At 41.7% G+C, this 15,304-nt stretch overlaps 1 protein-coding gene across 1 annotated transcript in view; it reads right to left on the bottom strand.

Annotated features, from left to right (window-relative positions):
• pcxb (pyruvate carboxylase b) overlaps positions 1 to 15,304 on the bottom strand; it is a 313,827-nt gene that overhangs the window by 44,055 nt on the left and 254,468 nt on the right. Inside the window, exons 13-15 of the mRNA XM_085349662.1 lie at positions 9,923 to 10,067; positions 9,267 to 9,356; positions 3,911 to 4,132 (exon numbers count right to left, since the gene is read on the bottom strand). Of these exons, the coding sequence (XP_085205788.1) occupies positions 3,911 to 4,132; positions 9,267 to 9,356; positions 9,923 to 10,067 (457 nt within the window). The remainder of the gene's footprint in view (positions 1 to 3,910; positions 4,133 to 9,266; positions 9,357 to 9,922; positions 10,068 to 15,304) is intronic.

Below are 15,304 nucleotides of genomic sequence, written 5' to 3' on the forward strand. Positions count from 1 at the left end.
CTTGATGTAACATTGATTCAGTTTTTACGTCCTCTGAGATTCCACTTTGTTACTGTAGTTTGCTCGAGCCACCTTTGTGCAGTCAACTCTCTCCCGCTCGTACCGACAAACTGCTTACATGCCTGAAAACCTGCGAGACGCCTGATTACACAACTGCTTGTGTAATGAACAAGATCCAAATAGCAGCATGATGGCATAGAGCAATTAAGAATCTACTTTTTTGTGTCCCCATCTGATAAATTTCCCAAGTGTAAAATAGTTGAGGAAACCATATAGACGCATTATGTGACCCAGTTCATTTTACTGCATCTTTGCTGGTGTGGGGAGGAACGCTATATCAGGAAAGGACTTAATCCTCAAAGGGCTTTCACAGGCTTAATCTCTTCAATGATTCATTCTGCCTCTAAGCAGCTGAAACATGTGAAAGCAATATTCCCCATCTAAGACCACTGTGTTAAAAAAAACAAAAACATTCCTACATAGGGACATTAAGTAAGGGTAAGAGAATTCAATATTCACACGATCGTCTCGCTTTAGCATAGATGAGTAATATTTTTCACCTCTGATCTCTCTGTAACAAAAGTGCACTGCACAGGGACGCCTTCTTAAGGCAGGCCTGGTCGTCATTTCTCCAGTGGTTATTAAGTGATTTACAAGGAGCTGTTTAGAGGTACTTTTACAAGCGGCCGCTGTGGGACGGTGGGTGCTAGAGCCAACCTTTTAACTGCACGTAGTCCAATTTGTTTTCCACCCTAAATCGATATGAGGTGAGGAAACAAGGCTGGCAACTAGTCAGTCTGGGAACTTTGGATTTTAAAAACAGTGAGGATGAAAAGGTGCAACATATTTTATCTGAAGAGAAATCCACTCATCTTGGCACGCACTACTTGGCCTGTGAGTGACTTGCTTCTATAAAGTCTTATGTGACCTCAGAGATCTTTTCAGTCAGGACCACTTTAGCTAAAACAGGATTGTTATTGCCATCTGTAGTCATTTGTATTTTGTTGTACTGCTGTGTCCTGGGAAGTATCCGCCCTTTCATGAACGGGTGGGTAGAGGATACTATCCTGAAAACTTTCACCTAGCTGCCGTCTTACCGCTGCTTTCCTCTCGCACATATAAAGGATGGCATCGCCGCCCCAAATCAGAAAAAGGTTTCAATGGCAAAAGATGAGACTGACTACGAAAAAGGAGCGCTATGGTCGAAGGTGGTTGTAAAGTCGTCGCTTAATTCTCAGTAAAATATCACTGCAGTTTAAGGTTTGTTTTGAGGTTTCACATTTTTAGAGGCATTCAAACGAAAAGCTGTGGGGAAAAAAATAAATAAATAAATAAAAAATAAAGATCCTGATGTTGGGTTTGAAACCAACACTGACCCCTCTCGAGCAAAAGCACCAAACTGAACATCTTGTGTCAAAATATTTGGTGACGGATTCTTCATTGCGCTCTAAACGCTGTGTCGTTACTGCAAAACTGGCTTAATCAACATTAATTAATATGGAGAAGATGACACTCGGTGAAGTTACAGGAAGCTTTCAGGGGAGTGTCTCTTTTTAGAATGAAATCTGCCTTTAAGTGTTTAAATAATTATGAGAAAGTACCGTGCAGTTTTCTCTGACTCATAACCATATCACGCAGGAAGCACTGAGGCCTCAAGAGGACCCACTAGCAGATTACCTTTCTCTTCCAATTCACGTGATTGCCAAAAGTTTTCTTAACAGAGAGAAATCAATCTTACGCTCCTCAGCTCATAATATCAGCTTATTGACAGAATATCAGTAGTTGTGTAAACTTTCCCAGCCCACATTCAACCTCCGACTTCAGCGATCTGCTATTACAGATCTGAGGTTTGAGGTTTCTTCCTGTTAAAAGGGAGTTTTTCCTTCCCCCTGTCGCCAAAGCACTTCCTCAAAGGGGGTCGTCTGATTGTTGGGGTTTTCTCCGTTTTGTAGGGGCTTTACCTTATAATAGAGCCAACTGTTGATGTGATTTGCTGCTGTGTGCATTTTTAACTGATTTATTCTAAATTTATGAGAATGCATTAATTTATGGAAGACATAATTACACACTCTACCTTTAAGAATCACTACATTCTAAATAAACCAATGTGTAAAATGGAAATGACATCTTTATATGATCTTACTATATTGTTTGAATTGCCACTGCTGTAGCCAGGCCTTTTTTAAATGTACATCACACTATTCAACCTATACAAAGACTTTCCGCTCTTCAGCTTGCTTTGAAACAGTCCAATGGGTCAATGTTTTAGACTTTTAAAGCCCACATTAACTGTCTGCTCAGAAAAGGATGTTCTCTTCGATGTTTGACCATAAAAATGGCCTCAAAGCATGCTGTGTCTTTTCTCTTTTCAACTGTTTGACATCGTCCTCATTTCTGGAACACGAAACGTTCTGTGCAGACGCGTCCAAGCCATTTCTAAAAAAAAGGATTTACCAGAGCTTCTGAAAGGCTTGACAACTGCCCCACGAGGCTGTGCACAACCACAGTGAGAAACCGACTGCATTATAGTGTTGGGATCATCAGAAGCAAAGCTATGTTTGCAAATGATGCTCAAAAGCATTTTTGTACAGCCTCTGCTGGAAACGTGGATGTACTTTGAGTTGCCAAATACAGAAAAATGACATTAAATAAAGAAAAAAAAAAAAGGTTGTTACGTGCCTTAACAAGAGCAGCTTCACCGTGTAATGAGACACATGCAGACAGGAGGCTATTTGGTTTAACGCGCCGCTCAAACACAGCCAAACTGAATTTATATCCTCTTTCTTCGGTCAGTCTCATAATAACACCACAATATTCCGGGTGATGGAAGCCAGGAAGCATTTAAGCCCTTTTTATTGAAATATCTACTCAGTAATTGACTTTTGCTATAGCCTTTTTATCTGTCCAAACATGAAGTAAGTAGACAGTTGCTTAATGTGAGATCAGCTCAAAGCGCTCTCCCACAGTAATGAAATATATTGCTTTTCCCTTAACTGGTGCACCATGATCAGTTTCCAAGAGGAATTTAATCTCAGAAAGGGTTTATAACTCCAAAGAGTTTTCACCAGAGACTCTTTCATGTCTTTTTTTCCCACCTCATTCTGTTCAACCAGCATTTAGCCAACCGGCCACTAAAACAGGACCTGAAATAGCGAAAGGCATTTGTTGTTTACTTCTTTGTTCTTCTGATCTCCTCAATCACGGTCGTTTTCTATATAATTTAGCATTAAATTGAATGTTTCAACCTCGAGAGCTTCTCTGGGCATATCCTTCCTGTGAATGTGTGTGCCCTAAGTGTTCTAACGGGTGAATGTACTCTTTGAAACCAGTTCGTAACAATTGCACTTCACACAGGACCGTTATCAAGAAGTGCTGATAATTGGTCACGTAGCCAGCTGTTCAAACATGCTGCTCGCATTTTTGCTTCAATTTCAGAGTAATTGCATATTATACAGGGACACTATTAGACTGCGCACGCTTCAAGAAGTTTCAATAACGTGTGATTTTCTCTATTCATTGAAGAGTAGGCAAAAGGTACAATCACTGTCTATTGAGGGAACTTGCTGGGGACTCCGTTTTGGAAGAACAGGTGGAAGAATTAGATTGTTTTCAGTGACACAAGTTTCACAGGTCAAACCGGAAAAAGTACGAGACGCAATGAATGACGATCACAGCAGGAGTGCGGGGAGAATAGAAAGGAGAGGCACTGATGACGAGATGCAATAAAATAGCAGGTCGAAAGGTTTTGTTTAACTAGATAGCCAGCAAACCACTACTGCCTATGGGAGATCAAACATTACAGCTCAGTTATTTTTAACTTCATTCAGCGTCATACAAAGGACATTTTTAGGGGCGAAAAGGGCAACAAAAGTGGACGAGTTTATCGTAACGTGACGACCAGGAAGCTTACCTCCCCAGTTCTCCAAGCTAAAAAGGTTGCTAAAGTTGTGGCTGACAAATGGCGAGATCTTCTTCAGGTCATGGGTCCGAACCCTGGTAGCCAGGAGAGACTGGTGAGCGTCCCTGAATGTGGTGTCCATCAGCAGGAGGCCTTTGTGGGCACGGACAGCCTTGGCAAATCCTTCAGGACCATCACGCAACAGCACGTCACGGAAACCTACAGGAGGGTCACCTGATAGTGGGGAAAGGGAAAGAGCACGTTAATGAGGAGAGCAACACTGAAGAGAAGGCAAAAGGAAAAGCTTTAATGATAATATAGCTCTATGTGATGAATATTAATCAGATGTTTGAAGATTTTTTTTATTCCACCACACAAGGTCGTGCAAATACGTCTATGAACTGAAAATGGATTGATGTAATGAAAAATGTAAAATAAAAATTATTTACACATCACAGGGTTGCACTTATAGCAGTGCAGAGCAAAGAGGGTTTCATTTGATTCAAACAGGGTAAAGACACAACGTGTAAGCACCCCTTTTTAGTCTTTGTGTATCGACTTTAAAAAACAGACAGTATGTGGCAAGTTAACAGATTTACACCCGTTTAACAAGTAAACAGTTTGCACATGTACTCTATGAACATGGAGTTTTCTCTTAAGTTGTGCCATTAGCAGGTCTGGCAGTTGTCATAACGTCTACTAATGAGGTAATGGCATCTCTCAATGCTGCGCCTATCACCCACAGCTCAGGAGATCAGCTATAAAAGAATTCACGAATATAAGCTCAGCAGCTGGCTTATTAGACACACCACCCACCAATTTGTGAAAATGGTTTGCTCTTGCTGACAGTGATTCCTACGGCTATGGTTTTATATAGAAACTAAGATGCTACCTTAAGTAAAACAGAAGTGACAGAGCTTCGTACAACATGTTGCCAGCTTAGAGTTAACTTCTAGGATGGTTCCTAGTTTGCCCGTCACGTCTCCTCCTTCTCAGTCCTTCGTTTTCTGGAATGTGCCCCTGATTTTAGGTCTCGGATCAAAAAAGCAAATTCTGCTTTTGCAAATTTGACAATGCAGTCAATATTTAGCCCTGACTTGCAGCCTGTACAGGCTGTACCGTGTCTCCCTGCCACAATATACTTGCTAAATAGCTATAAATGTTTAACAAGTATATCGTGTACCATGTTTAGTGCCTGAGGCTTGTTTGTGAGCATCTAACAGTTTGTAATTAGTATGTGTTCATAAATGAGTTTGAGGTTAATTTTGGTTTGTATACTTCTCTTGGTACCACCAATGACTTTGATGGTGACTCATCTATTAACTGAGATATTTCAGTCTTTCGGGACACAGAAATTCCAGCTAACAGATGAACTCTTAACAGGAAAACAGCATCACATCCATTAAGAGTGCTTTTTAAATCTTGCACGGTCTAATCCCAGAGGGACCCGAGATGAAGACTGTTGGACATGCTGGCAGTGTTTAAGTGTTTCTGGTTAGCTCACAAGACTATAATGTCACATACAGCATTGAAACATAACACAACTGCTAAAATCATCCACAAGGAGAGATAAAAATTGATGTGGAATCCCCCAGACAAATGCTGGCATTTCCAGTTTATTACAGCTTAGTGGTCCTCAAAACAAACATCACATAGCCCTGGCTCTACGCCGCTATAACCAACCTTCTATCCTAATCTTTTTCTCTTTGCTTTGCAATTAAACACAGGCACAACCCAAGGTATTAAAATACTGGAAGCACAATTTGGACCTATTTTTGCTGTGCTGTGTACAATCATCAATCAAAAACACTCGTTAATGAGGTACTTTCTGCCAGCTTAGATGTCCTCCAACCTTGCTTCTCTCACTCTCTTCTCTCACTCTATCCTTGCTCTTGACCTTTTATTGTTGTACCTCATCCCCGAAAACAAATGATCTGTGCTATAATTGTCTCTAAGGCCTGCACAAGTAAAATGGGCAACACACATGCACACACAGCAGCACAAATACATTTGTTCACACGCACAGCAACACATTAACGTAGAAACACAAAATGAGCTCACACTGGCAGAGTAGACGAGCTCTGTGAAGTCATGCTGCTGAAGCAGAAAACAGACGTTTGAACTGATCAAGATCTATGAATAAGGGAGCCTGGATGATTCATTGTCAAAGTTGCATTTGTCACAAAAAATGAAATCTTAGAAACTTTGTTTTTAACCACCTGTGACGTCCTCGCATCTAAAGAACAGTGAGAAAATGAGGGCGAGTGCTCTGGGACTGCAGAGCTTATAGCATGCCACAGTTTCCTAGAAAACATTTGGCTCTGGAGTAGATTTTACACACACACACACACACACACACACACACACACACACACACACACACACACACACACACACACACACACACACACACACACACACACACGAGTGCAAAAACTATTAGAGAGATACAATTCCCGGGTTGCTGTGCTTGATTTTGACCAATCTGCACACGAACATACCCAGTCATCTGCACTGAAAACACCTCACTCCTGGTTCCCGGCTTTCTTGCCTTCTCTGTTGCTCAGGCTGATGTTATTTCATACCTCGTACCCTTTATATTCTTCTCCTGCTCCACAACAGCAGCTAATATGACCTGATAAGACTGAGCTACAGTGCCCCGAGCATCACTATTACCTAATTAAAATAAAACCAGTATGCCATACCTTTGTTCCAAGTTGACATCTCTCTACAAAAAAAAAAATCTGTTGTGTGTGTTTGTTTGCGTTTCGGAACATTTTAATTGACAGATCCGGTGGGACTACTAATTAGTGCTTTACTAAAGTCAGGTATGCTGTAACTGTCAAATTATTGTCTATAAATAATTCATAAACACACAGCCTGGTTAAAAACTTGACTGGAAGTAAAGTTCAGGAAAAGCATTTTCCCCCCTAAAACCAGCTGCATGGCCAGTGAATAAAGTTACTTTGCTATATACACACAACACCTAAGGTATCTTCAAATTTCACAAAGACCAATTATAATGCTCTAAAACAGAAGCAAAAGCAGCGAAAGCCATTTTTGTTTGAAGATTGGTAATAAAAACGGGTTAAAAAACAAGCAGAGGAAAACAAAAAGGGGATTTTAAGGATTTAAGTCCATGTTTCTGTTTTTTCCTGTATACTATAACACAATATTGTACAACAAACTACTTCTACACTTTATTCCAAAAATGGAAATACAGTGCACGATGGGGAGTTTGAAAATAGTCTGTCATTTTTATTAGTCATCCTTCCTAGAGCGGGCTCACAGGCATCTGGTCATTAACCTCTAGATGTCCTCCATTAAATAAATCCAGATAATAATTGGAACAAGGTGTACTTCTGCAACATTGATGAACCACCAGCAATCAGCCTTCAGAAGGAACGTTTCAGACTACAAATCCTAATTAGAAAATAATGGCCTCTGAGTACTTAACAGGCTCTGTCAGAACACCCTCGCCATGTCTTTCAGGAATACTTTCCATCCCATCTTTCCTCAGTGTGGTGGGACCCAAACTGCTTACTGCTTATCTTTAAAAGTGAAATTGAGATATCCCAATGTGACTGACCTTTGCTTTTCTCTTATCAGAGAGTGTTACATAGCAATAATCCTTTAAATATCTTCCCCATTGTCCCTTCTCGCCAATATCTTGATCAATTTATCTGTGTCTCACTTGTCACCACACCCGTTTGACCATTTTCTCCATATACAGGGATTATATGCTGCCCGAGCCTTCTGTCCTCCTTTCATAACCCCTTTCTCCTTCCATAGCCCTGTCACTCCCTCCATCCCTCTCTCCACAGAGTGTGATAATACAGGCCTAATCCCTCTCTTCTCTCAATCCCTCTGTTGAATGAAAGAAAGGATATAAGCACATTACAAATCTCATTACTAGGCTTTAGGTATGCCTCTGTGCGTCCCTGTGCTGCATGCACCTATCTCATCAGCTGCTTACAGTAGGTATGTGCAGTGTGTGTACACAAAGGGACTCTGTCTGCAGCATTTGGTGCAGCATATGTCAGGTTTGTGTGATTTAATGCACATGTGCATGTGTGTTTGCTCTCCTGCAACAAGAGACAGGCAATGATGGCCTTCAACAGAAAATTTGCCTAAATGAAAACAGTGGAGGGCATGCATGGGGAAATGCACACTCAGACGTGCACAAACGCCGCAGATCATTCGCTCCTATTCTGCTCCATTCCGTTCCACTGTGCACGGGTTTTAGATGTCAGATTTGATTAGTTATGCCTCATTATGATTCGTAATATTCACATTATTTTGCTATAAATTCATGTTTACTAGGCATGCTGTGGTATGTGCTGAGGCAGAACGGGGTGCTGATAAACATGTCAGATTATTACAGCTGACTATTTCGTTGCTGTCAAAAGGGAACAGCTGCATAAATTCATGCGGTTTGTGCATGGAATACATTTACACCTGACAGAGAAGTGAGAAAGGAGAAAAAGCAAACCACTGCAAAATGACCCCGGAGACCAGATTAATTCGCATAAGTCCTTTGTTTCAATAACTTTAAGACATATTTAGGAGTAAAACTAAGAACACGTAACTTTAAAAATACATATTTAAACAGCCTTGTTGTTCTTCACAAAATGTACTTTAACACTGTAGTTAGCCTTGAGGGGGGAAGGGGGTGGCTTCACTCCAGAGACCCAAAGCAGCTCATCAAAGAGCCCAGCTTGGCCCTTGGCCTTTCCTTTAAGACTAACAAGGGAGTCGTGCACACAGCGGGGTGAGAAGCGGAGAACTTCTGCTTTCAGAAACAATGAGCTGCACCTCTCCCCGACTGTACTCACAGCTCAGCAGAGCACTCTGGGCTAAAACCCTTTACCTCCCCAAGTGCTAAACGGAGCCATTTAGGAAGGCCTTTCCGCCTACAGCTATCAGAGCGTTCGACAGACCATTCGTCATTCGGCGGGTGCTTTTATCCAAAGTGCCCTATGGATACACAAGTGTTTACATTTTTAGCAACGCTGCCCCAGGAGAAAGAGGAACCTGTGACACTTGCTGTGGCAGTACCTTGCTAAATGAGTCCAAATGTAATAAATTCAATGTGGGATGATGCATTTTGATATTTTTATGATAACAGTCCTGGACACTCGTCTTGTGGGTCACAACCTGTCTTTTATTTTAACTTTTTTTTTTCCTTATAACATTTTGTTGACTGAAGCTCAGGCCCAAGCTTCGTTAAGCCAAATGCTTTTACGGTTTGGGACAATGTGTTATTGATTTTTGACTGGGAGGGCGAGCTGCCATCGGAGTTTACTGAATAATTTGTGAGGGAAAACTGTGTGCAATGACTGGTGAAACTGCCTTTGGATTGACGTACCCATGGTGACGGGAGGAACGACGGGGTCTGTGGAAGAGGGCTTAGCTTTGACTGGGATGGGTGTTGTTGGTCCATTCACCATCACATGACCTGGATACGAGCATAAAAATAGAGAATACAAATCAGATTGAGCCTAGAAGACATCCAGCAAACCTGAAAAACAAGAGGGTATGGATTATAGGACTTGTGTGTCACATGTGTCCTGCTACATTTGTGTGCGAGAGGTTTTCTGCACATTAGACATCCAGGTTATCTCCCTTTTGCACAGAATTGAGCTTTGTCTTTTTAAACCCAAGGTTTGGTGAAAGCCTGAGATAAGAATATTTAACTTTACTGGTCTTATCAGTAAGTTGGACCTCCTTCGTAGAGTAGCACCTAATCTAAAGGTCTTTAGCACCTGAAATGTTATCATTTTCCCAACTCTTAGTAGCTACAGAAACAAGCAGCTCTGCTCGATATAGTTGGTTGCCAAGCTATTAATCTTTCTTAATAGCCTCGTCTTAGATAAGCTTAGCTTTGTGGAAAAGTGCTACAGTTTTGATGGGCAATAAACCTAAGCCCAACAATCAATGGTGACAGTGCTCAGTCAGTATGGATCATGTAAATTGATTTGTTTTCCACCTTTAAGTGTTACAATGTATCGTTTCTGCACTGACCAAGGTAGTGCAGGAGTTTCTGGGCTCTGTTCTGAGTGGGTTTGAGGTTGAAGAGCTCTTGGTTCTCGTCAATGAACTGGGTGTCCACTGTGGAGTGCAGGAACTGGTGGTTGGACAGAACGTTCTGGAGGAACGGGATGTTGGTCTAGAGATGGAGAGAAAAAAAAGGAGAACGTGTGTCAGTAAAAACGCTGAATTAACAAAGGCTTCGTTTTCACAAACTCACACACAGTATATGAAAGCAAGCGAGTCAAGACCACAATCATGCTGCCGCTCTGTTCTGCAATTTAATCACTTGAAGAAAAAAAAAACAAAAGCTCCTGCTTTTTTGAAGAAAGCGTCTCGAGTAAGAGCTCAGTGTTAAACAGTTAAGGATACAAAGCATACGCGCTACCGTCACATCAGTAAACAAGTTGTAATGTCACAAAAAACTCAAAATTTTAATAACGCAGTACTTCAAACAGTCCCAGCTTCAATAGATAAGCACACGTGTGTGAGGAACAGGGAGAAAAGTCAACTGTAAAACTAATTACATTTTATTTCTATGTTGCTGGTGTTTGCCTGCCTCCAACGTATTACAGCGCCAATTATGCTCTCTAAATTAGCCAAGAGAGGGAGCGTGAACAAGGGAGAACATACAGGAGAAATATTTAATTGTTGGAGTTGATTTCATTACTTGATTTGTTGCCTGTTTTTCCCTCCACTGTTGCAAGCCTGACTTAATGTGACTAGACTGCTTTGAATTGTTGTAGGAGCCACAGAAAGTGATGGGGGGGAGGAATAGGAGAGCGATTAGTAGAAAGAAAAGCACAAAAGAGCAGAGAGTTGGAGGGACTGAGTGAAAGTATGCGTTAATATATTCTTGAAGCAGCTTTAAATGTGTTCATCACTGTTTAATGTCCCAAAGGAAGGGCGGTGGGGTATAAACTGTGTGAAAGAATTTCTCCAAGTCTGTCAAAAGTGTCTTTGCATGCAGCCCGATGTGGACTCTTAAGTGACATTTAAAAAGAAAACCTCATCCACACAAGTATACAGAACCAACACACGCAAACTGAACCCCAGAGGACCACCCCAGTATGCTGTGTGACGAAACTTGAGCCCATAAATGTCCGATCCACTCAGTTATCTCTGCAGTTTATAGATGAATGTCTCCGTCTCACACACACGTAGGCAAACTACCTTTAAGCATATGCCCCCATTAAACGTAACCCACATATGGACCCAATTGACCTAACAACCAACCATAATTTGGGCATTTGGATGACGGTCAAAACCAGATTGACTTCAAATGATTGCAACAGCACAATTACTCAGAAATCATGTAATTGGGAGAAGGCAGTTGGGGAATAAACACACACAGATGCATGCCCCACATGCAGTGCTGAGAGAGAGGAGGGATGTAGGGGAGAGATCAATGTGCCTGGGCATATTAAAGCTCATGCTAGTCATACTAATAAAAGGCAAAGATGGAGTTGAATGCAAGAGAAAAAGCAAAAACTAGTTTTTTTTTAATAATTCTATGAATGAGACCATTAGTTCTTTCAAAATACGAAGTGAAAATGTGGGAAAACTCCACGTTTGCCCATTGATCACATCCCTAGTGAGGGGAAAAGAGGGTTTGTTTTCCGAGGGATACGGGCACAAACACAAGATGACACTGCAGTCTTAGCCGTCTACTACTGGGAGAGGAGCTGGAGAGCAAAAGCGACAGGAGCTGTAGGATTCACATGGCTGTGCTGCACTGCCAAGCCTTGGGCTACAAGCTGTGGACCAAAACAAAAAGGGATTTTCGCCCAATGCTATCGCTGCAGTAAGACTTCAAAAACCTGTGGACCTTTTTTTCCTCTTCCATTTACAGAATCTGCCAACAATAACTGCATTAAACTAGATCATATGCTGCTGCCTCACATACCAGTCTCCAAGCAGCTTTGTGAAAGCTGGATATGGTTATGTAATACATTTTTATTGGATCAAAATCAAAGCTACAGGCCAGCCAAATGAAGACTGGCAAACCCAGTGCGTTTGATTAAAAACAAAACATATTAGCTAAAGAAGCGATGTGTTTCACGCCATTAAAGGGTTCACTTTGGGAAAGTGCAGATGGTACGTTACGATGCTACCATCAGTAGCAGCTTAGCAGAAAGGTAAAACAGGAGAAACTCACATCTAGGCAGTTTAGTAACACTTGTAACTGTGACGCAATTCCAGCAGGTTTTAGATCTCACCCTGGGTCAACACACCTGAATCACATGATTAGTTCGTTACCAGGCCTCTGGAGAACTTCAGGACATGTTGAGGAGCTAATTTAGCCATTTAAATCAGCTGTGTTGGTTCAAGGACACATCTAAAACCTGCAGGACACCGGCCCTCGAGGCCTGGAGTTGCCCACCCCTGACCTAAAACCAACTCCACACCTGCGGGGTTTGTCTAATCTTGATTTACTTTAAAGGGGCAGAAAAACATTTCCCTCAATTTCCAGTCAGTCTCACTGGCCATCTATTTGAATCTTCATTTTCTGTTACAAACATGTCATCCAATTTTGGCCAAAAAAGAAAAAATAAACCGTTTTCCCAATTATTACTTTTACTCTAAAACTAAAAATATCATCTTATGTTTAGAATCTAAACTCAGTTTATGACAAGCAGGATTTTATTAGTACACAGGAGTCGTCTTTTATTTTTTTTAAATAAAGGGCCTTGGGATATTTTTGTTTCACCTGGACAAGTTTAGAATATTTTCTCGACATCCACATCTATTATTTATACGTGTAAACAAACGTAATAGGTGGAGGGTGCAATCAAAAAGTTGAAATAAAAAAAAGAAATGTGACGAGGCAGAGACACGAGAGAAATAACACCAACGGTCGTATCTAATGAAAGACTCGGAAATAATGGAGGAGAAGATTAACGTCACTATTAATGCATGGAGGGTCGTCCTTTTCCTCTGCTGTACTAGATCAATGTGTTCATTATGAGGCTGCTCAGTATGCCTGTGGCCATCACACTCACTCACACACACAGATGCACAAGCAGTCCCTTCACTCCATTTCCCCTAATGATTTTTAATGCACACTCAAAAAAAAAAGAAAAAAAGAAAAAGGACAAAACACACAAACACTTGGGCTCTCCCTACCTACCACTTTGTCTCCTTTTCAACACATCTTCATCTCAGTAATGTCTCACACAAACACTCAGAGGCCCCTTCCTGATTTGGATGCCCCGACACAACCGCTGAGCTCCAGCTTTCAGAGCTATGCGCACAGCATGCAAAACACGAGTGCTCACACACACTTTCCTGCAAGTGATGATAGCGGCTTGAGTTCCCAAATGCTTTGCATATTCTTTAGCACATAGACACACACACAGAGACACACACACACACACACACACAGAGACACACACACACACACAGAGACACACACACACACACACACACACACCTTTGAGTACAGTATTAGTTTTTAGTGAACACATGTACTGTAGAGCTGAATTCATGTTGAATTCAGGCTCCCTCCAACATGGAATACTTAAACTCTCACATACATGCCTCCTGAGGAAAAACCAAAAAAGAAATCCCTGCCTTTTTTTTGGCTACATACTAAATAACAGGCACTTTTCCCCCCGGCAAAAGATGACATCTGGCTGTGTCCTCGCCCAACTTTTACCCTTGGAGCGCTTTGTTTATCACCACAAGAGTGTCTGTTTTATTGCTACTCTGCTCACAGCCCGTCGTTATTACTCTTGTTGCAATCAGCTTTACCGGTGATTGTCAAAGCAGCGTTGTGAGCTAAGTATTGACGTCGCAGCCTGTTGGCACAACTGCACACAAGTCAGCTCCATCACTACTTTGCAACACTTTTCCGTAGGCTAAACATAACGTTCAGTTATTACCAATTTAACTTAGATTTTTGGAGAAAATATGGCAATGTACCTTTCTTGCAATTATTTGCCTCATAATGAATGAGGAGAAGCCATATGTTAATCCAGATATAATTTAGACGTGACGGTAAAATGCAGTCTGGATATCTCAGGGAGGAAAATAAATCGTATCACCTGCTAGTTTATGCATTCTCGCTGTCTGCAATCTGTCTGCACCAAGATTGGATGTCATTTTTCACTAGCAGGTGAGTAGGTGGAGTGAGGGGAAAAAAATGCAGGTGTTACAGTGTTACAGTCCAGACTGCTCCTTATTTATATCCTATAAATAATTTATAACTGTAAAATAGCAGGGGGTCACACAGAAGGGATGGTGTTTACACATAGATGGAGAAAGAATCAGTGACAATAATGCAAAGGTGTTTTCACAGATCAGATCATATTCGGAGTGCAATTTGCAGCTGACATTTTTTCACCATCATGGTAAAAATCATATTTTTGGGAGTCACATGTCTACTTGTGTTATTGCCTTGTTTATATTCAAGCCTAAAGTAAACAGACAGTAATCTATTTAGACAAAGCTGTCCTGTTGCCTTATACTCCTGCAACGAACACCCGAGATAGAGCCAGCTCTTTCCCATTTCCTCACCGATTCCCTAGATGTTTTTTTTAGATGATTTTAAAAATATTTTAATCATATTAGCAAACTGAGAATTAGTTATGCTGACATCAATTTCTGGGTGAAACAAAAGAATCCAACAGGTTGCAAGAGACGTCTGCTGTATTATGCGGTCCTACGTTTGCTAAAATACCAACTGAAACAGACACCTGCAAAGTATAAAACCTGCTCTGTTAAATGTGTAAAGTGATATCATTTTATCTGTTGATTCTGGTTCCTGTCACCCTTCTAGTCTTGCACAGCCACTAACAGCTCCAACATCATTGTGAAGTTTGCGGACGACACTACAGTGGTGGGTCTTATCACCAACAGTGATGAGACAGCTTACAGGGAGGAGGTCAGCGCCCTGACCCACTGGTGTCAAGACAACCATCTCACCCTCAACGTCGCAAAGACAAAGGAGTTGATAGTGGACTTCCGGAGGTGCAGAGAAGTACACACCCCCATCACCATCAGCGGCGCTGCTGTGGAGAGAGTGAGCAGCTTCCGGTTCCTTGGCGTACATCTGGCTGAGGATCTTACGTGGTCAGTACACACAAACAAAACAGTGAAGAAGGCGCAGCAGCGCCTCTTCTTTCTCAGGAGACTGAAAAGATTCGGCATGAGCCCCCGCATCCTCAGGACCTTCTATCACTGTGCCATTGAGAGCATCCTCACTGGATGCATCACCACCTGGTATGGCAACAGCACCGCCTACAACTGCAAAGCTCTCCAGCGAGTAGTGCGGTGCTCTGAACGGATAATTGGAGGTGAGCTTCCCTCCCTCCAAGACATCTACAGGAAGCGGTGCCTGAGGAAAGCGGGGAGGATCATCAAGGACTCCAGTCA

Source organism: Diplotaxodon limnothrissa, linkage group LG3, assembly GCF_057381915.1.
Source record: "Diplotaxodon limnothrissa isolate DT_005_m linkage group LG3, D_limnothrissa_male_GT1.1, whole genome shotgun sequence".
NCBI classification, from domain to species: domain Eukaryota; kingdom Metazoa; phylum Chordata; class Actinopteri; order Cichliformes; family Cichlidae; genus Diplotaxodon; species Diplotaxodon limnothrissa.